The 27,885-nt window shown below is 44.2% G+C and overlaps 2 protein-coding genes across 3 annotated transcripts; one reads left to right on the forward strand and one right to left on the reverse strand.

Annotated features, from left to right (window-relative positions):
• Positions 1–1,401: 1,401 nt before the first annotated feature.
• NFS1 (NFS1 cysteine desulfurase) lies at positions 1,402–26,581 on the reverse strand. 2 transcript variants are annotated; one of them, XM_082746194.1, is made up of 13 exons: positions 26,452–26,581; positions 25,292–25,401; positions 24,462–24,578; positions 22,230–22,313; positions 15,188–15,340; positions 11,466–11,559; positions 10,618–10,752; positions 7,637–7,794; positions 7,106–7,211; positions 6,945–7,026; positions 6,203–6,286; positions 5,538–5,627; positions 1,402–2,075 (listed from the first exon to the last, which is right to left on the reverse strand). In XM_082746194.1, the coding sequence occupies exons 2-13, from the start codon at positions 25,316–25,318 to the stop codon at positions 2,012–2,014; spliced, it is 1,194 nt and encodes a 397-aa protein (XP_082602320.1). In that variant the 5' UTR covers positions 25,319–25,401; positions 26,452–26,581; the 3' UTR covers positions 1,402–2,011. The 2 variants fall into 2 exon arrangements, with proteins under 2 accessions (XP_082602320.1, XP_082602319.1); XM_082746193.1 differs by lacking the exon at positions 26,452–26,581 and adding an exon at positions 26,017–26,149.
• Positions 26,018–27,836, forward strand: ROMO1 (reactive oxygen species modulator 1). The gene is made up of 3 exons (XM_082746195.1): positions 26,018–26,276; positions 26,467–26,597; positions 27,645–27,836. The coding sequence occupies exons 2-3, from the start codon at positions 26,467–26,469 to the stop codon at positions 27,751–27,753; spliced, it is 240 nt and encodes a 79-aa protein (XP_082602321.1). The 5' UTR covers positions 26,018–26,276; the 3' UTR covers positions 27,754–27,836.
• Positions 27,837–27,885: the final 49 nt, after the last annotated feature.

Consider the following 27,885-nt stretch of genomic DNA (forward strand, 5'->3'; position numbering starts at 1 on the left):
CCTGGGTGTCTCAGTCATCAAGCATCTGCCTTCAACTCAGGCTCAGGTCATAGTCCAGGGGTCCTGGGATGCAGCCAGTGGCCAGCTCCCTGCTCAGCAGGAAGCCTGCTTCTCCCTCTCACACTCCCCCCTACTTGTGTTCCCTCTCTCGCTCTCTCAAATAAATAAAATCTTAAAATAAAATAAAAACCTCCTTCTCCTATCCATCTGCATTTACATACTGCTAGCTAGTAGCTTTCAAAATTTTTTACCATCACTCACATAATACATTTGCAACCAGGTATACACATTTAAATATATAATCAAAATAAAATGGTTAAGGGGTGCCTGGCTGGTTCAGTGGATGGAAAACACGACTCTTAATCTCAGAGTTGTAGGTTGGAACCCCACATGGATGTAGAGATAACTTAAAAATAATTAAATAAGGGGTGCCTGGGTGGCTCAGTGGGTTAAGCATCTGACTCTTGATCTCAGCAGGTCTTGATCTCAAGGTAAGGGATTCAGGCCCCACATTGAGCTCCACAATGGGTGTACAGCCTACTCATAAATAAATAAATAAATAAATAAATAAAATCTTTTAAAAAATACCAAAATAAAATAAAATACTTAAAATATGTGTGATATACTCTAATGTATTCTTTCTCTTGCTTTTTTTTGTTGTTCTGGTAACTATTCACCTACAGTGTCATACCCACAAATGGAAAAACTACTCTAGCTATATTAGCCTATTGGTTTCTCAAACGTATCATGCTTTTTTTTTAAAACTCAGGCCCTTTATTCTTCCAGCTCCTTTTCATTTCTCATTCATCTCTAGCTCTTTCCATGGCTGGAAATCACATTTTTTTAAATTTTTATTTATTTATTTGACACAGAGAGAGAGAGGGAAAGAGAGAATGTGTGTTAGTATAAGCAGGGGGAGTGGCAGGCAGAAGAAGCAGCAGACTCCCAGTGGAGCAAGGAGCCTGATGAGGGGCTTGATCCCAGGACCCCGGGACCATGACCCAAGCCGAAGGCAGACGCTTAAACGAATGAGCCACCCAGGTGCCCCTGAAAATCACGTTTTTGCTTATGTAATATCTCCTTCAAAAGTTACCTACAAGGTGCCTGGGTGGCTCAGTTGGTTAAGCGACTACCTTCAGCTCAGGTCATGATCTCGGAGTCCTGGGATCGAGTCCCGCATCGGGCTCCCAGCTCCATGGGGAGTCCGCTTCTCCCTCTGACCTTCTCAGCTCTCATGTTCTCTCTCACTCTCAAATGAATAAATAAAATCTTTTTAAAAAATAAAAGTAAATAAAAATTTAAAAAGTCATCTACAGGAATAAAGTGGTGTGGTAGTTTGCTCCCGGTTCCCAAGGACAGGTTGAAATTTTCTCTGAGATTTTCATAAAGTCACAAATTAAATAGAGGAAGGTGATTTTATTTCTCTAATCTGCAAATTAACAATTTTTAAAAAGAAACATAAATTATTAGAATAGTGGGTGGAGTCATAGATATTTCTAGCTCCATTCGGTCAAAAAAAATAAAGAGGGACAAGAACAGGAGATAAGCCTTCTAAGAAACTTGCTTCAGTCTATAATCAACATGAAGAGGTGGACTGTGAAGACAAAAAAGAAATTAAATAGTAGATTATGCTTGTTCCTGAAGGAATCAGTCTTGCTGAGCAGTAGTAATAATTCAAAATGTCCACACAAAGCACTGAGGTCTCTGAACAAAGAACCTTCTTCCAGTTGCTCTGGCTCTCCACACCAAGAACATCCATTCACTGTAAGACAAGAGGACTCCTGGAGAGAAATGGTGAGTGTTCCCCACCAAAGGAGCTGAGGCTCAGGAAAGGTATTTTGTGTTTCTATTTTGGGTTGATGGTGGCCTGATGCTGAAGTCAACTGGGCTACAACAATTCTGGTTTGAACATGAAACACCCACTGGGTATAACAAGGTACCCAGATGTTCATGGCTTGGTGAGGCAGGAGGAAGCAAGGCTGGCACAAAGTCAGAGTCCCAGCCCATTCTTCTAGTGTTGGGTCCACTTGATGCTCTTGAGATCAATGCCATCCTGCACCATCTCCCAGAGAGGGCTGCCAAGGAAAAGAGATATTGGGTGAGTAAAGGCTTAGATAGGAAAAAAATAACATTGCTCTCTGACCCTTCAGTCCTGAATTATCTCCATCTATTCTTCTCACTCCATTTTCTTGCCCTGAAAGACCCAACATGGTGGTTAGCAAGTCTTTCCCAACTCTCTCTCTTTAAAGATTTTATTTATTTATTTGAGAGAGAGAAAGAGAGCACGAGCAGGGGGGAGGGTGAGAGGGAGAGGGAGAAGCAGACTTCCTGCTGAGCAGGAAGCCTGATGTGAGACTCAATCCCAGGACCCTAAGATCGTGACCTGAGCTAAAGTCAAATGCTTAACCAACTGAGCCACCCAGGTGCCCTCCCAGCTCTCTTTGAACCCTTGTCAGCTCTAGCAGATCCATAGCTGCCAACAAACAATAACTGAGTACCCCAGGCTCAGCTCCAGTGGGGCCAAGCCAGTGGCATAAGTTTGTAGTTATATTCGAGAAGCTCTCATCCCATTCGTGAGAGACTATGGACACATTTTCCCTGGTGGAACCAAGACCACTGGAACTGTGTAAGCAGCAAGTTTCAGCCTCTACTCATCCCCATCACACAAGAACCACTTTCAACACTTCTCTCTGGTTTTTGCTCTACTTCTCAGTTAGTTCTAGACCTTAGTCCTAAATTACCTAGGTATACAGCAATCGTAACCAATTCCTATCAGGCTCATCTCCCCAGAGTTGGACTGTGCTTCCAACATCCCTGGTTCCAATTCAAAAGTACCTCTTGGATATTAGACCTGAACATCCCATCTCACACAAGAACTACTGCTGATAAATCTACTAAGCTCCGATTCCCTTCAGCTTCAATGCCTTAGATGATATTCCCAGAACAGATATTACCTTAATGTGTTATGACTATGAGATTCTGGTTTGGATTTTCCCAGTTAATCTTCTTCTACCCAATTTCATTCTGTTCTTGCCTTATCTCTCTCCTTTATGTCATGCATTCCCAGCATGCCTTTTTTTCTTTAAGATTTTATGTATTTATTTATTTATTTGACAGACAGATAGCACAAGAAGGTAGAACAGCAGGCAGAGGGAGAGGGAGAAGCAGGCTCTTCCCTGAGAGAGGAGCCTGATGTGGAACTAGAACCCAGGACCCTGGGATCATGGCCTAAGCCGAAGGCAGCCACTTAAGCGACTGAGCCACCCAGACACCCACCAGCATGCCTTTCTATTTATGACATTTTCCATGGCTTCTAAAGTTAGTCATCTCCTTTCTGTCCTTTCTCTTAAGAGATCACTTACTGTCATAGACGTACATTATAAAGCTTCAGATGAGGGCTAATAAGACCAGGCTGAATTTAGTTTGTAATGGTCAGAAGAAATAGGGTGGAGACACTGAAGCCACAGATACGAAAAAAAGGCTTTGCAGTATGGTCTGTGGAAATGCCCCTTCAGTGTGCCAGAGAGTAACAAAAGCCAAGCCAAGGAGGAATCTTTTTTTTTTTTTAAGATTTTATTTATTTATTTTACAGAAATCACAAGTAGGCAGAGAGAGAGGAGGAAGCAGGCTCCCCACTGAGCAGAGAGCCCGATGCCGGGCTCCATCCCAGGACCCTGGGATCAGAACCTGAGCTGAAGGCAGAGGCTTTAACACACTGAGCCACCTAGGCGCCCCAACCAAGGAGGAATCTTAAGCCTAAGAAAACTAAGCAACCTGTAGATATTTAAGCAATACAACTAGACATTGGGAAGGAAAATCCAGAGCCCAGAAAGGCCTAGTAAAGTTCATAAAGGGAAGAAGGGAGTATATCCGAACTTCCTCACTCAATAACTAGACCAAGAGAATCCTGAAAGTTGAATTTAAGCAGAATAGAGTCAGACTCTGAAAAACTCCAGAGGCCTCAATGTCCCCTCAATGTTGGAGGAAGTGGAGCTCTACAGCTACTATGGGAAGCCCTGGTGGCAACAGCTGACAAAGCATCTCTTGACCTTGTTTATAAAGCATCTTTACAAAGAGCACTCTTAGTAGTTCCCAACCTTTTGAGAATTTGATGAAAACTATGAACTTGCTTTCAAAAAAAAAAGCAAAACAACACAATATTTAGAATAAAATTTCAGGGCTATCATGTGCCTCCTAAAGTTGAGCCACAGAATCCAAATTAAGAATCATCGGACGATGGGGCCCCTGGGTGGCTCAGTGGTTAAAGCCTCTGCCTTTAGCTCAGGTCATGATCCCAGGGTCCTGTGATCGAGCCCTGCATTGGGCTCTCTGCTCCATGGGTAACCCGCTTCCTCCTCTCTCTCTGTCTCTCTGCCTACTTGTGATCTCTGTCAAATAAATAAATAAAATATTTAAAAAACAAACAAACAAACAAACAAAAGATCCCAGGGCGCCTGGGTGGTTCAGTTAAGTGTCTGCCTTTGGCTCAGGTCATGATCCCAGGGCTTGGCAGGAGGCCAGCTTCTCCCTCTCCCACTCCCCCTGCTTCTGTTCCCTTTCTCGCTGTGTCTCTCTCTGTCAAATAAATAAAATCTTAAAAAAAATTCAGAATCCCTATTTTTCTTTTTTTTTTTTTTTAAAGATTTTATTTATTTATTTGACAGAGAGAGATCACAAGTAGGCAGAGAGGCAGGCAGAGAGAGAGAGAGGAGGAAGCAGGCTCCCTGCTGAGCAGAGAGCCTGACGCGGGACTCGATCCCAGGACCCTGAGATCATGACCCGAGCCGAAGGCAGCGGCCTAACCCACTGAGCCACCCAGGCGCCCCCCTATTTTTTTTTTTAAATAGGGATTCTGAATTTCTTTATTTAAAAAGAAAAATAGGGATTCTGAATTTTTTTTTAAGATTTTATTTATTTATTTGACAGCGAGAGAGATCACAAGTAGGCAGAGAGTCAGGCAGAGAGAGAGGGGGGGGGAAACAGGATCCCTGCTGAGCACAGAGCCCAATGCGGGGCTCGATCCCAGGACCCCGAGTTCATGACCTGAGCCGAAGGCAGAGGCTTAACCCACTGAGCCACCCAGGCGCCCCAAAAATTCCTATCTTGAAGGGAATTTATCTCTACTTAGTCTACAAATCACTAATTTTGTATTGATAATAATACTATAATAATGAAAAACATCTGAATTTATGTAGTTCTTTAGTTTTTAAAAACTCTTTGTCCTATTCTGAAAACAAGTAGCCAAAATCATCCACTACCAGGTTTTGTGGAACTTTTATTTATTTATTTATTTATTTATTTATTTATTTAGTAAGCTCCATACCGAATGTGGGGCTTGAACTCACTGCCTCAGTATCACGAATCACATGGTCTACCAACTAAGCCAGCCAGGGTCCCCAACTCTGTGGAACTTCTAAGTCCTAAAATCCAAGTATTCTCAAAGGCTGGTTTGTGGCAGGGTGAACACACAGCCTGAGGACAAGAGAGGAGCCAGCATTACAATCTCTTTCAAAGGCTCTCTGCTACATAGTGCATACCTCATTTCTCGAAGACGCTTCACATGGTGAATGCACTTCTCCACTGTGTAGTCCACTTCCTCCTCTGTGGTGAAACGGCCAATGCCAAACCTGAAAAAAGGCATAAGAGAAGAGCTCCACATCTGAACTCTGGCACCAGGGCAAATTCATTCAGCAGATACTCAATGAGGATCTATTCCACAAAAGACATGAAAGAACAAAGCCAGAGCATCTCAGAGCGTGGGTCTGTGGATCACCCACATTAGTATCACCACAGTTTTCTTTCTTTCTTTTTTTTAATTATTTGAGAGAGATAGCATGAAAGAGAGAACATGAAGGGTGGGGGATGTCAAAGAGAGAAGCAGACTCCCCGCTGAGCAGTGAGCCCGAAGTAGGACTCAATCCCTGGACTCAATGGTCATGACCTGAGCTGAAGGCAGTCGCTTAACCAACTGAGCCACCCAGGCGCCCACCAGTCCTAGTGAATCAGAATCTCTGAGTGTGGGACTCAGAAAACTTCACAAATTTCCCAAGTGATACTCAATGAAGTCTGAGAGCTGCTGCTCTAGCAACTTTCAAGAAGAATCAGGAAGGGATAAGGAAAACAAGTCTGAGGAGACTAAAATAGGAGATGCATAACATGAAAGAGGATGCTTTTCATAAATGTTGCCTCTCAACTGACTGACCTGATAGAAGAGTGAGCTAAATCCTCATCAGTGCCAATCGCTCGGAGGACATAAGAGGGCTCCAGGGATGCAGAGGTGCAGGCACTGAGGAGAAAAACAAGGAGGCTTGCTCAGTTCATCATCAATGTCTGCTTTTAGCCACAAACCTCTTGATCCCACCCCCAGGTTCCTGAAGTCAGTACGTGGAGATAATAGAGACATTCTCATCTGGTAGAGCCAAAGGGCCTGATGCTGCCTCCATTTTCTGGAATGTGACCTACCTCCTCTGGCCCTTGTGGAGGATATCCTCCTTGAGCAAGGACATTACCAAAGCACAACAGAACACGACACCACGTGAGCTGGGTCTGACCAGCAGAAACAGCGGAGAACCAAGTGCTTACTCCCCTAGGATTGAACACACCATCAGTACCAGCCTAGAAGGCAGCTAAACCCTAGGTGGTCTTTCGAGCATCATTCAGTTCTGGAGGTCTGTAACAGAACTGCCAGTGTAACACAGAACAGATACATGCATCTCCTGGGGCCACAAAAGGCACAAAATTCTACCCCAGGAAGCCCTCTTATGGTGGCAAACTTCAGCTAGTGGCAAGCCAGCTAAAAAATCAGCACTTATAAAATACCTCTACTTAACCTAGAGCTCTTGTGCGTGTCATCTCCACACTAGGAAGCTTAATAATCTGTTATACCACTTAGAGGCCAGGCTAATGAGCCCTGTCATAGTTCTGGTCTATCCAGTCCAACTCACCTCCCTGAGGATAAGGCGACATCCTTGAGAGCCATCAGCAGACTCTCCCCCTCCACATATGCAAAGGAGAGGTTGATACAGCCTGGAGAGAGAATTACTATGAAAGGAGGTTCAAAGACTCAGACTCTTCCAGAACGGGGATAGAAAGGGCATGTTCATACCTGGGTAATGGTGCTCAGGGTCCCCATTCATCACCACATCTGGAAGGCTCTTCATTATCTTCTGTGTGAGCCGCTCTGCTAACTTGGAGATCCGCTTATGGTCGTACTGAGGAGCAGGTAATGGAAGACTAAGCATAGTGACCAATAACAGCTCAGAAACACACAAGATGAGGAGTCCTTTCCCTGTGCTCAGAAGTGATTGGGCATCAGACCCACCTATCATCCCATATTACCCATGGAGACCACTGTATCCTCAGCACAGAGCACAGTACCTGGCATGCAAAGCTGCCCCATAAATGGACTCATGGTTCCAATAAGCTAGAAATAAATGAGCTGATAACTACTAAAAGGACCCATATTTTGGAGCCCATAACACCTCCCTCAGAGCAAGATGCCAGCAGCCCTGGGACAAGGACGGATTTTCTAAATCTCCTCTTCCGGCAGAGATCGGACTCAGTTGTGCTGAGAAGCCTCTAATGGGAGACCCAGCACAGGGCAAGAAGTTCAGGAAGGGAACTGCTCTCCCCATACCTCCATCTCTTGCTGTGCCACCTCACATGCGGCCCCCAGCCCCACCACCAAGGGTGTGGGCACTGTCCCAGACCGCATACCCCGCTCCTGCCCCCCTCCACTCTGCAGGGCCTCCACACGCACACGGGGCCGGCGGCGAATGTAGATGGCACCAACCCCTGGGAAACAAAGTTTGTTACAAAAGAGAATAAAAGAAAAACGCGAGTGAAACAAACTATCACTTTTAAAAGGAGTCAAAATATTCTTTCAACTTTTCTGTAAGCTTGAAACTTTTCAAAGTAAAAAAAAAGTGGAGGAAAGGGAGAAACAACAGTAAAAGCATAATATTTATAAAAATTATTTACCATCACGAAGGTAAATACTAAGAGTAATGACCACATGGTTTAAAGTAGCTCCCTATGAACATCTGAAATGAGATCATACAACTCATCATTATTCTTAAGAGCGAAATAACCAGAAACAACTCAGATATTCATCATCAAGGGAATGGGCAAATAAATTATGATACAGTCAACACAGAGAAATACAAAGCTGGTGTATACAAGAAAGAGGAAGCACCTTGTGTACTGCTACTCTAAAATCGCCAAGGTGCATTGTTAGAAAACAAGTGAAATCTAAATAAAGTCTGTACTTTACATTAAAAAAAATATGCATTATTAGGTGAAAAAAGGAAGATGCAGAACAATGAGTATACTATGCTATTTTTTGAGTAAAAACAGAGAAGGAGGAGGGGTTAATATATATATATATATTTGCAAAAGCATAGAATAATTCGAGAAAAATATTCAAAAAACAGCCTCCCCAGAGGAGAACTACATTAATGGCAAAAAGAGGTGACAGACTTTCTGGCATTGTACTTTTTATAGCTTTTCAATTTGGAACCATGCAAATATATTACCTTGTCTAAAGAGAATAAAAAAATTTTAAGATTGATTTATTCATTTGAGAGAGAGAAAGAGCAGAGGGAAGAGTGAGAGGGAGAAGTGGACTCCCTGGTGAGCAGGGAGCCTGACATGGGGATTGATCCTAGGACCCTCGGATCATGACCTGAGCCGAAGGCAGGTGCTTAACTGACTAAGCCACCCAGGAGCCCCCAGAATAAAATTTTTTAAAAAGGGGCAGGTAGGGGCACCTGGGAGGCTCAAATGTTAAGAGTTTGCCTTTGGCTTAGGTCATGATTCCATGATTCTGGGATAGAGCCCAATTTGGGGGCTCTATCCCAGGGCTTCCTGCTCAGCAGGAAGCCTGCTTCTCCCTCTGCTTATGTTCCCTCTCTCTCTCTCTCCCTCTCTGTCAAATAAATAAAAAATAAATCTTGAAAAAGAAAGAAAGACAGGCACCTGAGTGGCTCAGTGGGTTAAAGCCTCTGCCTTCAGCTCAGGTCATGATCCCAGGGTCCTTGGATTGAGCCCCACATCGGGCTCTCTGCTCAGTGGCGAGCCTGCTTCCCCCGCCCCCCTGCCTGCCTCTCTGCCTACTTGTGATTTCTATCTGTCAAACAAATAAATAAAATCTTAAAGCAAGCAAGCATTAAAAAACAAAAACAAAAACAAAAACGGTGGGGGGCAGGTCCCTGGCTGGTTCAGTCAGTGGAACATATGACTCTCAATCTTGGGCTTTTAAGTTCAAGCCACGTATTTGGTGTAGAGACTACATAAAAATAAAATCCCCCCCAAAAGAAAAGAAAAAAGAGAAGAAAAGAAAACAGGTCCACCTGGGTGGCTCAGTGGGTTAAGCCTCTGCCTTTAGCTTAGGTTATGTTCTCAGGGCCCTGGGATGGAGCCCCACACTGGGCTCTCTGCTCAGCAGGGAGTCTGCTTCCCCCACCCCCTGCCTGACTCTCTGCTTACTTGTGATCTCTCTGTCAAAGAAATAAATAAAATCTTTAAAAACAAAAACAAAAACCAGAAACCAGAAAACAAAAAACTGTGGGGAAAAAAACAGAGAAAGATCAGAGTGGATTTAAAAATTACCACAATCTCCCAAAGTGTATCAAAGCTTAAAAATGTATATAACTTAAGGGGCAGTTAGGTGGCTCAGTCGGATGAGTGTCTTGACTCTTGGTTTAAGCTTGGGTTATGGACTTGGGGTTGTGGGATTGAGACCCAGGCTCTACACTCAGCAAGGAGTCTGCTGGAGATTATCTCTCCCTTCCTCTGTTCCTCCCCCTGGTTGTGCACTCTCTCTCACTATCTTTCAAATAAATATAAATAAAATCTTTAAAAAAAAAAAAAAAAAAAAAAAATATATATATATATATATATATATATATATACATACATACATACATATAACTTAAGACTTGCAAACTAACTTACAGGAATTTCATGCCAAAATATGAGCATGAATGTGCAAAGATATTCACAAAATAGTCACAGGTTTTAAACAGAGTGGCCACTTCATCTTCTTCTACACAGAACTTCTTAGGCAAAGATGGTAGTTACTACCAAAACTAAGGCAGTACTCCCAAATTTATGACAAAGGACCCCAGTTTTGAAATAATTTATGTAACAAACTACACTTAATTAAGAAATATTTTGGGGGCGCCTGGGTGGCTCAGTGGGGTAAAGCCTCTGCCTTGGGCTCAGGTCATGATCCCAGGGCCCTGGGATCAAGCCCTGCATCAGGCTCTCTGCTTAGCAGGGAGCCTGCTTCCCCCACCACCACCCGCCTGCCTCTCTGCCTACTTGTGATATCTCTCTCTCTCTCTCTCTGTCAAATAAATAAAATCTTTAAAAAAAATAAATAAATACAATTAAAAGAAAAGAAATATTTCATTTCCTCATCAAATATATACAGTTAACTTCAAGAGCCTACAAACAAGTGTTCCTGGTTATTGCTAAAGGACACTTGCATTCTGCAAGACACTATGAATGTAAACTTCCTCTGAGAGCAACCGTAGTCCCAAATGAGTTCAAGGAACTTCTGTCAAGGAGTTTACTAGGAGGTCTGAGAGAAGGAACTCTAGGAGAGGCTGGTACCTTTGGGACCATAGATTTTATGACCACTGATGCTCATGAGATCAATTTTCATGTCATTGACGTCAAGTGGGATTTTTCCAACAGCCTGGGCTGCATCGGTATGGAAATATACCTTTCTGGAACTGCAAATCCGCCCTAAGGAAACAATAGAAGAGAAGAATCATAGCACAATGATGGGAAGTCACCTGGCAGTGACCTGGCAATGTACCTTGAGTTCTAAGGCAAAACTGCATCTGGCACTAGCCTCTAGCCATAAAGTAAAGAACTTCTCGTTCTGTCTCTTCCTTTCTTTCCCTCTCTCCCTCCCACTCTCTCTGTCATTCTCAGCTAGCTTCCTTTACTAGAAAAAATAATACACATCACCAAATCAAAACATCCCTGATATTCTGATGCCTAAGACTCTTCTTACCTTGTTAACACAGCCTTTTGATATACCAGATTAGCTTTTATATCCCTCTTAATTTAAAGGAAGCAAAGATTAGCAGATCTATTGGCTAATGTGCCTTAGGGGTTACAGAGTGAGTCTCCAGCTGTAAGTGAGCATAATAAAGAGATGTACTGAAGTGACAAAGGTGAAAGAGGAAGAGAAGAAAGGGTGGTGTTGTGTTTTGGGCAGCAACTGCAGTTAAATGAAAAGAACAAGAAGAATACTAGACCCAGATTCAAATACTGCTATGCCATACACGGGAGGTCTTTGAACAAGGATCTGAAACTCCCTTTCCCTTAATCTCTCTCCACTGCTATGCCATACACAGGATATCTCTGAACCTCCTTTTCCCTTAATCTCCCTCCCAGATCATATGGATCCCAGTGGTGGGCAAGCATCAAGGTCTACCCACAGTACTCACCTATTTCCGCAATGGGCTGCTTCACTCCAATCTCATTGTTCACAGTCATGACTGAGACCAGGCTGGTATCTGGCTGGATGGCAGACTCTAGTTCCTAAGATTATCAGGAGCAAGGAGACTATATAGATCCAACAAAATCCTCCCTAACTCAGAATGTAGGCAAGCTTAGTCTTGGAAAGGGGCCTTTTGCCACCCACTTACCAGAATGGTTAAAATAAAAATGGTGACAACCCAAAATGCTGGCAAGGATTCAGAGAAACCGCATCATTCACACACTTGGTTATTACTATTAGTAAGAAAGCAAGATGGCATAGCCATGCTGGAAAACAGTTTTGCAGTTTTTGTCTCCTACTAAACATGAAATTACCATATGGCCCAGTAATTGCACTGCTGGGCATTTATCTCAGGGAAATGAAAACAGATTCACACAAAAAACCTACACATAAATGTTCATAGCAGCATTTGTCAAAAAAGCCCAAACCTAGAAACAATCCAGAAGTCACTCAACAGGTGTATGGTTAAACTGTGGTACTTCCACCACATGGACTATGACTCAGCAATGTGGGGGGTGGGGGGAGAAGCAGGCTCCCTGCCGAGCAAGGATCAAGATGCAGGGCTCTGGACCCTGGGATCATGACCTGAGCCGAAGGCAGAGGCTCAACCCACTGAGCCACCCAGGCGCCCCCGACTCAGCAACAGAAAGAACAAACTACTGAGTCATATAACAACCTAAATGACTTGCCAAAGTCATTTAGTTATGGCTAGAGGCTAGACTTGTGGTAAGTAAAAAAGGCTAGTCCCAAAAGGTTACATACTTTAGGATTTCATTTATATAACATTATTGAAATGAAAAAATTAAAGAAATGGAGATCACATTAGTGGTTTTAAAAGAACAGCATGACACATCACTGTGATGATGACACTAATTTGGTGGTGGCAGTAGTTACACACACCTACACATGATGAGTGAGTCCAAGTTAAACTGGGGAAAGGAGAAGAAGACTGGCAGACTGTGTCAATGTCAATACCCTGGTTGTGGTATTGTACTATACTTCTGTAAGATATTATCATGGGGGAAACTGGGTAAAGGGTACATGAGATCTCTCTGTACTATTTCTCACAACCACATGTGAATCTACAATTATTTAAAAATTCAAAGTTTAATTAAAAAAAGAGAGGGAGAGAACCTTTCCTATGTAAGGTTGTCAGAGTAAGCTGCAAACAACAAAGTAAGTAACAAAAAACAAAGTTATTGGTGACAACACTGAGGAAGGGACCTCATCAGACTAAAATGTTCCTCTTAGTGGAATTATTAATCAGCCTCCCAACATCTTGCTTTCCCAGACACTGGTCTATTAGAGGGGCTCAATGTCATGTTTCTTTCAGCTTCTTGTTTGCTTCCTTCATAGCATTTATCCCAATTTCTAACTACTTCATTTATATGTTTGTTTATATGTTAACTGTCCCCTTCACTAGAATGTAAGCTCCCTGAAGACAGGAACTAAGCTTGTCTTGTTCATCCCACTAACCCTAGTGCCAAGCACTATGACATAATAAATATTATAAGGTGAAAGAAAACCAAAGCCATTAAGGAATTTAAGAAATTTAGTTCTTTAAATTATTAAATATATTTATTTATATAAATATAAAATATTAGTAGGGGTTGGAGCAGCCAAAAAGATTTCAGCAAAAGAGCAGAACTTGAGCTAAGTGGTTAGAAGAAGGAGAGAATTAAGGAAAGTGCAAAGAAAAGAAGAAGAGCTCAAAGGTGAGGGGCTATGTGAGAACAGGCCCACAGCAGGACTGGCCAGGGCCGATCAGGGAGATATGAAGGCAGTGTGGCTGAAGTGGAGGGTTTTAAGAAGGGGCACAGTGGTCAACAATACTGAAACACTAGGTGACAACCACCATGCCTATTCTGAGACCATTATTACCCTCATATCCAAACCAGACAAAGATACCACAAGAAAACTACAGATCAGGATCCCTGATGACTATAGAAACAAAAATCCTTAACAAAACACTAGCAAACCAGATGGCTCAGTAGTTACACATCTGCCTTTTGCTGAGGTCATATTCCTAAGGTCCTGGAATCGAGCCCCATATCAGTCTCCCTGCTCAGCTGGAAGCCTGCTTCCCCCTTTTCCACTCTCCCTCCTTCTGTTCCCTCTCTCACTGTCTCTCTCTGTCAAATAAATAAATAAAATCTTAAAAGAAAAAAAAGAAACACTAGCAAACTGGGGCACCTGGATGGCTCAGTCATTTCAGTGTCTGCCCACAACTCGGGTCATGATCCCAGAGTCCTGGGATTGAGCCCTACATCAGGCTCCCTGTTCAGTGGGGACCCTGCTTCTCCCTCTCCCACCTGCTCTTACTCTCTCTCAAGTAAATAAAATCTTTAAAAGACAAACAAAACAAAAACAGTAGCAAACCAAATCCAGCAACCTATCAAACAATGTAATATTGTAATATTAATAGAAAACAGGGGCGCCTGGGTGGCTCAGTGGTTAAGCCGCTGCCTTCGGCTCAGGTCATGATCTCAGGGTCCTGGGATCGAGTCCCGCATCGGGCTCTCTGCTTGGCAGGGAGCCTGCTTCCTCCTCTCTCTCTCTGCCTGCCTCTCTACCTACTTGTGATTTCTCTCTGTCAAATAAATTAATAAAATCTTTAAAAAAAAAAAAAAAGAAAACAAAACCCCCTCAATAAACACGAAAAAACTGATGAAACCAAAATGCATTCATGATAACCAAAAAAAAAAAAAAAAAAAAAAAAATCAACAGCCTTGGAGAACCTCTTCGATCTAATAAAGGACATTCATGCAAGAATGGCTCTGAAAAATCGACAGTTAAGATCATACTTAATGAGGAAAGCTTTCGCCCAAGATCAGGAATAAAACAAGAGTGTCTGCTCTCACCACTTCTATTCTGCTTTGTACTAGAAGTTCTTGCCAAGCAACTGGGCAAGGGGAAAAACAAAAAAAAGGCATCCAGGTTGGAAGCAAAGTAAAACAATCTCTACTTGCAAAAGAAAGGGTTCTATCCACAAACTGCATCTCAGGATTTGACTAGGGATGCTAATACTCAAAATGTGGTGAACAACGGGTGCTGGGTGGTTCAGTGGATTAAAGCCTCTGCCTCCAGCTCAGGTCATAATCCCAGGGTCTTGGGATTGAGCCCTCCATCAGGCTCTCTACTCAGCAGGGGGTCTGCTTCCTCCTCTCTCTCTGCCTGCCTCTTCTGTCTATTTGTGATCTTTGTCTGTCAAATAAATAAATCTTTAAAAAAAAATGTGGTGAACAAGACGTGTGAACTCACTACGCAAAATGTACATATAAAGATATGGGCCATATAGGGAAATATTCTTCACAAAAACTATACCTCCACTTTAGAGGGATAAGAAACATCAGCACAGGGGAGGAAGAGGCCAGAGCTTTTCCATGGTGAGTGTTGATTCCCTGGCATCCCGCACACACACCCAGTGGCCCTCAGACACACCAGGAAGCATTGACAAAGCTGAGAAACAACTCCTCCAGAGAAAAAGAAGATGGTACACACTCAAGGGGAACATATGTTCATATGCTCAGTTTCTCTCCCGGGCCTATTTCTCTAAGCTTCCCCTCACCATTAGATCTAGTCCTTGAAGATCCAGCTGAAGCTGAAGACAGTTACAGGCTGAAGCCAAGCTGCTCCTATTTTGCCCCTCCTGCCAGTAGTCATTCCTACCTTCAGGTCGATGATCCCACTCTTCTTCACCGGGAGGTATGTGACCTGAAAGCCCTCAGCTTCCAGTGAACGGCAGGAATCCAAAACACATTTGTGCTCTGTCTGAGTGGTGATCAAGTGCTTTTTCCGTGACCTATAGAACCTGGCCACCCCCTAGAAATTGGTGGTGGTGGAAGGAAGGAAGGTATACTCAGATAAACAGCAAGGACTTCAATCCCACTTGAAAGAAAATGTGGGAAAGAGCTGTATGCTCCAACATCAATTCTGTGACACCAAGTGCATGTCCTACAATTCAACTGAATTCTGACACTAACTACCATGAGTTAGTACAAATCCCACAGCTTAAGGGGCTCAGTCCCATGAGACTAACTCCACTTCAGATGTTAGTCACAAGGTCCAGGTGTCACAATCCAGCTTCCAATACTTTCGCTCAGCTGGCTACAAATTCAGGACTTCCACAGCCCCCCAATAATTCACCCGAATAACTCTCTGAAGTGGCTGAAAGCACTACACTATTACAGTTTTATTATAGAGGATACAATTCAGGAACAGCCAAATGGAAGAGATGCATAGGGCGAGGCTGAGGAGGGGATGGGCACAAAGTTTCCATGCCCTGTCTTTGTGAATCTAGGCATGCCACCTGCCCAGCACATCCATGGTGAACATCAACCTGGAAGATTCTCTGAGCCTTACAGTCTGGAGTTTTTATGGGGGTTTCATTACCAAGACATGACTGATTAAATCACTGGCCACAGACCTGAGCTCAATCTTCAGTTCCCCTCTCCTACTCTGAGGGAAGTAGAGTCGAAAGTTCCAGCACTCTGAACACATGTTTTATTCTTCTGGAGAGGGCAGCCAGTCCCTTGCAACCAAGAGTCCACCGTGAGTCACTTCATTACCATAAACTCAGATATGAGGGGTTTGTTATATGGGGCTTTTTTAAAAAAGATTTTAAAACATTTTTAAATATTTTAAAAGATTTTTTTTTAATCTTTTTTTAAAATTATTTATTTATTTGACAGACAGAGATCACAAGTAGGCGGAGAAGCAGGCAGAGAAGGAGAAGGAAGCAGGCTCCCTGTTGAGCAGAGAGCCCGATGTGGGGCTCAATCCCAGGACCCTGGGATCATGACCTGAGCCGAAGGCAGAGGCTTTAACCCACTGACTCACCCAGGTGCACCTCAAATAAATAAAATCTTAAAAAAAAAAAAAAAGCTGTATGCATACTCTTTAGCTATGATTCTTCATTTGGGGATTTACCTTAGGGAAATATTTCAAAAGACAGGTCAAGCTACAGAGATTAAATAAGTTTTTGCAGTATTTATAATCTTTATTTTCTTTTCTTTTTTTTTTTTTTTAAAGATTTTATTTATTTATTTGTCAGAGAGAGAGCGAGCGAGAGGGAGCACAGGCAGACAGAATGGCAGGCAGAGTCAGAGGGAGAAGCAGGCTCCCTGCAGAGCAAGGAGCCCGATGTGGGACTCGATCCCAGGACGCTGGGATCATGACCTGAGCCGAAGGCAGCTGCTTAACCAACTGAGCCACCCAGGCGTCCCAGTATTTATAATCTTTAAAAAAAAAAGGAAAAATTATTGCTAACTGAATTTAAATTTTTTAAAAAAGGAAAAATTAAACACATCTAACAACAGAGAAATAAAAAGTAAAATATGATAATACAACTCCATGAAAAAGAAGGTAGTTATATTAAAAATTATGAAGTTTGAGGGATGCCTGGGTGGCTCAGTCACTTAAGCATCTGACTTCGACTCAAGTCATATTCTCAGGGTCCTGAGATCGAGCCCCATGTGGAGCTCCCTGCTCAGCGGGGAGTTGGCTTCTCCCCAACCCCTGCTCCTTCTCCCGCCTTGTTCTCTCTCCCCATCTCAAATAAATAAATAAAATCTTAAAAAAAAATTTTTTTTAAAGTAATAAGAAAAATAAAATGTGGTGGATCTCAATCTTGGGGTCATGAGTTTAAGCCCCACACTGGCTTCCACATCCAGCATGGAGACTATTTAAAAAAATAACAAACAAAAACCATGCAACCCAATTCCCCCAAGCTTATAATAGAGTACTACTTTAAAAGCAGAATATGGGGGGCGCCTGGGTGGCTCAATCACTAAGCGTCTGCCTTTAGCTCATGTCATGATCCCAGGGTCCTGGAATCGAGTCCCGCCTCGGGCTCCTTGCTTGGCAGAAAGTCTGCTTCTCCCTCTCCCTCTGCTGCTCCCCTGCTTGTGTTCACTCTCTTGCTATGTCTCTGCCAAATAAATAAATAAAATCTTAAAAAAAAAAAAAAAAAAAGAAAGAAAGAAAGCAGAATGTGGGGTGCCTGGATGGATCAGTCAGATAAATGTCTAATTCTTGGTTTCGGCACAGGTCATGAGCTCAGGGTTCTGGGATCAAGTCCCTCCCTGGGCTCCAAATGCTCAGTGTGCAATCTGCTGGACATTCTTTCCCCTCACTCTCCCTCCCCCTCTGCTCCCTGCCTGCACCCTCGCTGCCCTCACACTCTCTCTCTCAAATAAACAAAATCTTTAAAACACAGAGTATAGGGGTGCCTGGGTGGCTCAGATGGTTTAGCATCTGCCTTCACCTCAATCATGATCTCTAGGTCCTAGGACAGAGCCCTGCAACAGGCTTCCTGCTCAGCAGGGAGTCTGCTTCTCTCTCTCTCCCATTGTCCCTCCCCACTGCTCATTTTCTCTTTCTAATAAATAAATAAAGTCTCAAAAAAAAAAAAAAAGGCAGAATATAGGGGCACCTGGGTGGCTCAGTCGGTTAAGCTCAGGTCATGGTCCTGGGGTCCTGGGATCCTGGGATCTAGCCCTATGTCAGGCTCACTGTTCAGCGGGGAGTTTGCTTCTCCCTCTGTCTCTGCCTCTGCCCCTGACTTGTGGCTTGCTCTCTCTCTCTCGAGTAAATAAATAAATTCTTTTTTTAAAAATTTCATCTATTTGGGAGAGAGAGAGAGAGAAAGAGTGCACAAGCAGGGAGAGCAGCAGGCAGGCAGAGGGAGAGGAAGCATCAGGACCCTGGGATCATGACCTGAGCCGAAGGCAGACTCTTAAACAAATGAGCCACCCAGGTGCCCCGAAACAAATAAAACTGTTTTTTAAAAAATTTTAAATAAAAAAGCAGAATATAAAACTAATTAGGCCAAAATTATAACTACATAAAATTTATATGTTCTGGAGGATAAGGATCATAACAAGGAAAACATTTAAAAGTTCCCCACTCCTGGACAACCCATTCAGGACCCCTCTCACTCTAGAGAGCTTTCTTTCTTTGCTTTCTGTTCTCACCTTCACTTAATAAATTTTCACATCACTTAACAAAATAAAAAAACAGAAAAAGTTTCCCACCCCTTTCTACTCTCTCCTATCTCAGTTACCCACAGTGTTGAATCCTCTAACAACAGATTTACCCATTTAGGAGACTAAGGGGAAAACTGGTTTTTGGTTTTGTTTTTTAAGATTTTATGTATTTATTTGACAGAAGAATGAGAGAGCACAAGCAGGCAGAGCAGCAAAGGGAGAGGGAGAAGCAGGCTCCCCACTGAGCAGGGAGCCCAATTCAGGGCTTGATCCCAGAATCCTGGGATCATGATCTGAGCCGCTGGCAGTCACTTAACCAACTGAGCCACCCAGGCACCCAAGGGAAAAACTGTTACAACTATTTTTAGCAATCCTGCGCCTCTAGGTTTGAGTAGGAACAGTAGAGAGTTTCAAAGTTTTAAAAATGCTCCTCATTCCAGAAATCATCCCCATTTCTGGAGGGATCTCCACCCTGGTTCTGTAGTTTCTGCATTCCAAAGGATGGACACCTTCCAGCTAACAGAAACAGACAGATGACTCTGGAGCTCCCCTACACCCACTCTAAGCTCATAAAAACCAAAACTGGTGGGCGCCTGGGTGGCTCAGTGGGTTAAGCCGCTGCCTTCGGCTCAGGTCATGATCTCAGAGTCCTGGGATCGAGTCCCGCATCTGGCTCTCTGCTCAGCGGGGAGCCTGCTTCCCTCTTTCTCTCTCTGCCTGCCTCTCCATCTACTTGTGATTTCTCTCTGTCAAATAAATAAATAAAATCTAAAAAAAAAAAAAAAAAAAAAAAAACTGGCAGCACAGTTGAGACACAAAGGTGAGACGGGGTGGAGCCAGTTGAACCTAGAGCAGTACACCCTTTCTCAGAGCCTCGGTATTTACCCAAGTGATACTGGCAAGCAGGCCCAGTACAATGTGATTAAGTTGCATGAAATACCAGCATGACTACTGAGAACGGAGCTGTACTTTTGTTAGCACCAAAGACCCAAAGATAGACTGACTGATCTCAGAGTAGGTGGTGAATGTAGAGGTTGCTTTTAGACAATAGGCTTGAGCAATAGAGACCTGATCAAGGTGAAAGGGCCCACAACAACTCCCTGGCTAAAAACAGACATCATGAGACTCACCTCAATATACCCATAGGCCCGGAGTAAACAATGGGCTACTTACAACCAGGCGCAGTTGCCAATCCATCCCCATACCTCCTCACCTTCCCCTTTAACAAGTAGCCTCCACCCACTGCCTTCTTGCAGACCATCTCTCCTTTGCTCTCTTGCCCGCCACTTTCTTGGTGTGTATTCAATAAACTTCTATTGCCTTTGTTCTACCTCAGGTGAATCCTTTCACCACCTGTGAAACCAGCTTCGACCCAATCAGTTCACCCCATATTTTGGGGGCCCCCATCTGATTGAGAGAGACACCACAATGCAGTGAATGCCTGCAGAAGTACAGCAAACAATACCTCAAAATGGGAACATCTAAAGAAACAGGAGGGGCACCTGCCTGGCTCAGTCGTAGAACATGCAACTTTTGGTCTTGGGGTTATAAATTCAAGCCCTACGGTGGGTGTAGAAATTACCTTAAAATATAAAATCCTGGGGTGACTGGGTGGCTCAATCGCTTAAGTATTTGACTTTTTTTTTTTTTAAGATTTATTAATTTATTTTAGGGAGAGAGCACACAATCAAGTGGGGGAAGGGCAGAGAGAGAGGGAGAGAGAGAATCCTCAAGCAGACTCCCTGCTGAGTGGGGAACTTAACATGAGGTTTGATCCTAGGACTCTGAGATCATGACCTGAGCCGAAAACAAGAATCAACCGTTTAACTAAATGACCCACCCAGGCACTCCTTGGTTAAGCAACAACTCTTGATTGGGCTCAGGTCATTGTCAGGTTTCATTCTGGGCATGGAGCCTATTTGAGAGTCTCTCTCTCTTCCTCTGCCCTTCCTCCTCACCAACCCCCACTCGTGTGTGTTTTCTCTCTTTCAAAAAAAAAAGCAGGGGAGCCACCTGCGTAGCTCAGTCGTTAAGCATCTGCCTCTGACTTTGGCTCAGATCATGGTCCCAGGGTCCTGGGTTTGAGCCGCACATAGGGGTCCCTGCTCAGCAGAGAGTCTGCTTCTCCATCTCCCACTCCCCCTGCTTGTGTTTCCTCTCTCGCTGTCTCTCTCTGTCAAATAAATAAAATCATTAAATAATATATGTATTTATATGCACAAAATCCTATTTTTAAAAAAAGATTCTTATTTATTTATTTGACAGAGATCACAAGTAGGCAGAGAAGCAGAGAAAGAGGGAGAAAGCAGGCTCCCAGCCAAGCAGAGAGCCTGATGCGGGGCTCAATCCCAGGACCCTGAGATCATGACCTGAGCCAAAGGCAGAGGCTCTAACCCACTGAGCCACCCAGGTGCCACCAAATGCACAAATGCACAAAATCCTTAACAAATTTAAAATTTTTAAAAGGGGTACCTGGGTGACACAGTCAGTTAAACGTATTCTTGGTTGGACTCTTGGTTTCTGCTCAGATCATGATCTCTGAGTTATGGGATCAAGCCCCATGCTGGGCTCTGTGCTCAGCATGGAGTCTGTTTGGGACTTTCTCTCCCTCTGTCCCTCCCTCAACAAAATAAGTAAATCTTTTTTTTTTTTTTTTTAATAAACCTTTAAAAATAAAGAAATTGAAAAACTTGTTGCAAATAGATCTCATCAGAAAGAAAAAGGAAGACTGAAAGGAGGGTTAGCCCTGAAATCACATATATAAGAGTGAAGCTGGTAACCAGAAGCAGAGGAACATGCTCAACTACAAGTGGATTTGGGGCTTCACTGTAATTAGATCAAAAGGATGGTGAAGAGGCACCTAGCTGGCTCAGTCGGTACAGCGTGTAACTCTTGATCTCGGGTTTGTGAGTTGGAGCCCCACAATGGAAGTAGAAATTACTCAAAAAAACAAAATCTTAAAAGAAAAAAAAGCACTTCACTTAAAAGAAAAAAAAAGCTACTTCACTCCCTGAAGTAGCTGCCATCCAAAACACCAGTGGTTTTTTGTTTGTTTGTTTAAGATTTTAGTTATTTACCTGACACAGAGACAGCAAGAGAGGGAGCACGAGCAGGGAGAGTGGGAGAGGGAGAAGCAGGCTTCCTGCTGAGCAGGGAGCCCGATGTGGGGCTCAGTGCAGGACTGGATTCCCAGGACCCTGGGATCACCACCTGCGTGGAAGGCAAATGCTACCTAGGTGTCCCCAAACACAAATGGTTGATGGTTAAAAAGCTACCCTTTTTCATGTCCAACTACCTCACTGAACTTAGTTCAACAAGAACAAAGATTTAAGATAGAGTAGATCACAGAGGGTTGAAGGAAGCAACAGATCAGAAAGAATGTATGTCTTTTATTTTATTTATTTATTTATTTTTAAAGATTTTATCTATTGATTTGATAGAGAGATCACAAGTAGACAGAGAGGCAGGCAGAGAGAGAGGAGGAAGCAGGCTCCCCACTGAGCAGAGAGCCCGATGCCATGCATGGCTCAATCCCAGGACCCTGGGATTATGACCTGAGCCGAAGGCAGAGGCTTTAACCCACTGAGCCACCCAGGCGCCCCTGTGTCTTTATTTTTAAACGGGGTAGGAGTAAGTAGCTGGGAAATACATATATGAGGGCAAATGATGGAGGGACACCATCTCCCATGTCAGGAAAGCCCAGATATGCCCTCTTGTTCTCTTACCTTAATTGCTATGTTGTTAGATTCAGTAGCGCCACTAGTGAAAATAATCTCACGAGGATCAGCCCCAATCAGAGATGCTACTTGCTGAAATCCAAGAAACAGAGATAAGTAACATCAGTTTCCCAGGCAGGAGTGTAACTGCAGACATAGCTTGGACAGAGCTCTGGTTCAAGAGCAGCTCCACTGCATCCTATCAACTACCCAAGAAGCTCTGGACCCACCACAGTCAGACAGTGAGTAGATTCAATTCCATCCCAGATTTGAGGCTCTTTCCTGCCTCATATAAAATAACAATAACAATAACAGTAATAATAATAATTCTTTTTTTTTAATTTTTAAAAATTTTTATTAATTATTTTTATTAACATATAATGTATTATTTGCCTCAGGGGTATAGGTCTGTGAATCGTCAGGCTTACACATTTCACAGCACTCACCATATCACATACCCTCCCCAATGTCCATAACCCAACCACCCTCTCCCTTCCCCCCGCCCCCAACAACCCTCAGTCTGTTTTTGCATTTTTTCTTAAATTTTTTTTTTTAAGATTTTATTTATTTATTTGACAGATCACAAGTAGGCAGAGAGGCAGGTAGAGAGAGAGAAGGGAAGAAGCAGGCTCCCTGCTGAACAGAGAGCCCTATGTGGGGCTCCATCCCAGGACTCTGGGATCATGACCTGAGCTGAAGGCAGAGGCTTTAACCCACTGAGCCACCCAGGCACCCCTCTCAGTCTGTTTTGTGAGATTAAGAGTCTCTTGTGTTTTGTCTCCCTCACAATCTATTTGTAAATTTTTATAAGATTTTATTTATTTATTTTTTTTACAGATTTTATTTATTTGAGAGAGAGAGAGAGAGAAAGAAAATGAGCAGGGATAGGGGCAGAGGGAGAAGGAGGAGCAGAATCCCCACTAAGGAGGACACTGGGATCATGACCTGAGCCGAAGGCAGAAGCTTCACTAACTGAAACCACCCAGGCTCCCCAAAGATTTTATTTTTAAGTAATCTCTACACCCATGCAGGACTCACAACCCTCACATCAAGAGTCACATGCTCTACTGACTAAGCCAGTCAGGTGCCCCTACATTGGCTTTTTAATTATTTATGTATTTATTTATTTATGATCTATTTATTTATTTGAGAGAGAGCATGTGCAAGCAAGTGAGCCCAGCAGGGAGGAGGGGCAGAGAAAGAGGGAGAGAAAATCTCAAGGGGACTCTTCACTGAGTGTGGCTGAGTGTGGAACCCAACATGGGTCTCCATTTCAAGACCCTGAGATCCTGACCAGAGTTGGAATCATGAATCAGATGTTCAACCGAGACACTCAGGAATCCCAAAATACTGGCTTTTTAAAAAAAATTTTTAGGGGCGCCTGGGTGGCTCAGTGGGTTAAAGCCTCTGCCTTTGGCTCAGGTCATGATCCAAGGGTGCTGGGATCGAGCCCCACATAGGGCTCTCCGCTCAGCAGGGAGCCTGCTTCCTCTTCTCTCTGCCTGCTTCTCTGCTTACTTGTGATCTCGGTCTGTCAAATGAATAAATGAAAATAAATAAATAAATAAATAAATAAATAAACAAAAATAATTTTTAAGGTTTTTTTAAAATTTATATGACAGAGAGAGAGAGTGCAAGCAGGGGGAGCGGCAGGGAGAGGGAGAAGCAGGCTCCCACAGAGCAGAGAGCCCGATGAGGGTCTTGATCCCAGGAGCCTGGGATCATGACCTGAGCTGAAGGCAGACAGTTAACCAACTGAGCCACCCAAGGAACTGAGTCCTGATCTCGGCTCAGGTCTTGATCTCAGGGTCATGAGTTCAAGCCTGCATCAGGCTCCACATTGGGCATGAAATCTACTTAATCTAGTTAAAAAAATAAAAGAATAAAATAAAAGGCACTTACTGAGCTTAGTATGTATAAGCATTGTGTTAATAAATACATCATCAGCAGTTTCTCACTAAATCCACACAAAAACCCTAAAGAATAGGAACTATTACAATCTCCATTTTCAATGTATGGAAATTGAGACTTAGAGAAATTAGGTAACATTCCAGAGGTCATTTAGCTAGGAAATGTAAAACCTAATAAAATCCCATCAGAGAGACTCCAAGGCCTGCTCTTTAAATCTCTTCCTGAAAGAGCCCCAAAACATTTCCACCTCCATCCAGTGCTATCAAGTAAATGCCTCCCACAGTCCACTAAACCTCTGACATCAGAACCTCCTAGGTCTTCTATACTCACCTGGCGAGCATGTTCCATGGCTGCCTCACTCTCCCAGCCATAAGCATGTGTCCGGGAGTGTGGGTTCCCATAGTAGTTGACTAGGTAAGGGATCATGGCATCAAGTACCCGAGGATCCTGAGCACAACAGAACAGATCAGTCCCCTTGAGTCCATAGATCACTCAGGCCCCACTCCATCCCCTCAGAACTGTCCAACCTGCCTCAACACACTCCGAGCCCTTCAGACACTACCTAGATTGAACCTCAAACATTCTTCCATCCCATTAGGTACTAAACAAATATCAGCCTAATATATGCCCACTCTCAACCCACCTTAAATCATTCTACCAGATGATTATTCTACCATCTCCTCAGGTAATCTACAATCATTGCCTTGTCCTTGCAGCTGTTTCTGCATCCTGCCAGGTGATGTGATCTACAAGGGCCAGCATATGACAAGAGACCACATGTTGATGAAATCTACTAATATCGAAGTGTTTATCATGTGCCAGGTTCTGTTTAAAGGGCTGCTTTATGTCTTTTAACCCATTTAATATTTGCCCAAATTCACACAGTAAGTAGCAATCCAGTTAATTCCAAAGCTGATGCTTTTATTCCTACTATAGTGCCTATACTGAAGTGACTTGACCAAGGTCAATAGCTAACAATTAGTAGAGCCATTTCTAGTTTATTACAGCTTAAACCTCCTGACTTCTGGCTCATTGCTTTTCCCAACACATACTTCACAATGGCTATCACTTCTGGAGGATCCAGTCATTTCTGTGCATTGTCACTTCTGCAATATAATTGTTATAAACAGCCTTGGGGAGAGCTGTCCCTCCATCCTTACCAGAGGAGTTGTAGCTTGCACATCCATATACAGAGGTCGCAGCTCTGACTCGGCCTGTGGAGGAGTGGCTGTAGCTGAGGGAACATCAGACTGGGTAGCATGGTCTACAACTGACCAAGGGAAAAAAAAGAAAAAAAGAGGTATGGAGTGGCCAAGCTGAGAAAACCTATGGACACAAGGTATCCAAGACAGCAGAAGGTGAAAGCTGGATGGAGGTGAGATAAGTTGAAAGGATGCAGGGGTTGAAGCTTAATGGAAAAGAAAACAAAACATCAGAGAACTTAAGCAAACTGTAAAAGGAAGAGAGGGAGACCGTGGTCTTGGGGTGGGGGGGGGGATGGGACAATATTCGAATTGCTTCGTTGGGAGCAGGAAGGGATCCGAAAAGGCAAAGCCATTTACAAGGACCGAGGAGACAGAGTAGGTTAAGATCTCCCTCAAAAATTACTGGCTGGACAACTAGCATCTCTTAAAGTTGGCCAGGAGAGGTCTGACGACCGATCAAGCTTCCAAGGATCCGAGGGCCTGTGGGGTAGGATCTGAAGGGCGACACGGCGAAGTCAACCGATCTGAGGAAGTCTGAGGGGTGCAGCCAGAAGGCAGGGTCAGGGGTCTGGGTAACTGACGGAAGAGCGAGGCTGTGTAATATTCAGGTGCGTCGCCACGCCAAGGGGGAAGGTCCGCGCCTGCAGGGACGGTGGCGGCGAGCAGGGCCCGGAGCGTACCGCGCAGGCGCAGCCCCCGAGTGGGCGCCGTGGAGTTGGGCCCCGGAGCGACCGGCACAGCCGCGGCCGCTCGCCTCCAAGCGGTTCGCAGCAGCATGGTCCCGCAGGAAGAGCCCCCCGCCCGAGGCGGCGACAGTCCTCAGCTACGGGCTCCCGGAAGTTCTGCTCCGCGCCCCGGAAACAGTTCCTCCGGTCGCGGGCGCGCTCCGCCTCGCGTTCTGTGTGAGACGTAGAGCTGAGCGACCGAACCCGCGAACGAGGTGAGGTGGGGGGCACCGCGGCGCGGGGACCCGAACACTAAGAGGGTGATGGAGTCGGGTTACACGCTTATTTTCCTCCCTGGACTTCCCCGAACCCTTGGATCCGCTCCCCACCCCTCCCCCTCCGGCCCCCGCCCTACTCGGGGCCGGCGGCTAGGCCCCACACTCCCTTAACCTTCGAACCCCGCAGATGCCGGTGGCCGTGGGGCCCTACGGGCAGTCCCAGCCGAGCTGCTTCGACCGCGTGAAGATGGGCTTTGTGATGGGCTGCGCAGTGGGCATGGCGGCGGGGGCGCTCTTCGGGACCTTTTCCTGTCTCAGGTGAGGGGCGCGGGCGGTGATCTCTGGGCGGGACTACCGGACCTGCCCGTCCCGCGCCTCTTGGCCGGCAGCCTGGATAGAGCCTACTTCGTTTCAGTTACCTTGCTGTCCTTTAACGAGCGAGACAGATTTCCTACTCACCTTCAGTCTGCAAGGAAAGGTTGGAAGCCTCGGCGCTTGAGAATACCAGTTCTGACTCAAACTGAAAGTCAGAAATTCTGACTCTACTCCTTCTGTAACCTTAAGCACGTTGGAGTCTGGGTTTCCTTAATTGTGGAAAGAGGTCAGTAACATCTACCTCATAGAGTTGTAAGGATCTAATCAGAGCACACGTACCAGAGAATGTGGCATATATTAAGTGCTCAATAAATGGTTGTTGCTACTGTCGTGCTATTTTTATTTCTAGTTGCGCATCGTGAAACTAAGTTGAGCAATTTTACTGTCCGGCAAACAAGATATAGATAGGAAGCAGATAAACTCTAAATCTACACCCTAAATGTCATTTTCACGTGTAGTAATTATTCCTTTTCCACAGTGTAAGTTACCATTTACTGAGCACTTACCCAGTGTGAATCACTGGTCTAAATGCTGCATGTGTTCTCACAACAATCCCGTGGTTATGATCCCCATTTCAGAGTTAGCACAGCCTGTAAATTGCAGAGCTGAGGCATGAACACAGATCGTCACAATCATTGCTTTAAACCGGGAAACCATCAGAAAGACAAATGTCTTTATTGGAGCGTATGGATGTTTTATACATAGCTTATATCCTGGAGGTAAAAGCAAAACAAAAAACTAGTGTCTCAATCTACTTTGCATCAGTTGCCTCCCACAAACTGAAGGCAGGTCATAGGATAATTCATCAGAATACCCTTAGAGACCCTGATGCATTGTTTTCTTAGTTATTACCCACCTCAGGTGGGAAGATAATGTCTTGGCAGGTTTCAAGAGTAATTTACTAGGAAAACAAATTGGAAAAGGGCAGTTAATGCCATTTCTTGTATTTTTGTTCCCAGTTGGCCCCATCTTCGTTTCCTCCTCTTTTAGGATCGGAATGCGGGGTCGGGAGCTGATGGGCGGAATCGGGAAAACCATGATGCAGAGTGGCGGCACATTTGGCACATTCATGGCCATCGGGATGGGCATCCGATGCTAATCAGAGCAATGGTTGCCTAGTACAGCTACCCCTTCTCATCAGTCCCAGCTCATGTACTATAATAAAACAAGTCTTTGAGTAGTCGGAGTGTGTTAAAGGCATTTTTTTCTTCACTTTCCACCTATAACCCAT

This window comes from Mustela nivalis, assembly GCF_964662115.1.
Source record: "Mustela nivalis genome assembly, chromosome: 8".
Lineage (NCBI taxonomy): Eukaryota > Metazoa > Chordata > Mammalia > Carnivora > Mustelidae > Mustela > Mustela nivalis.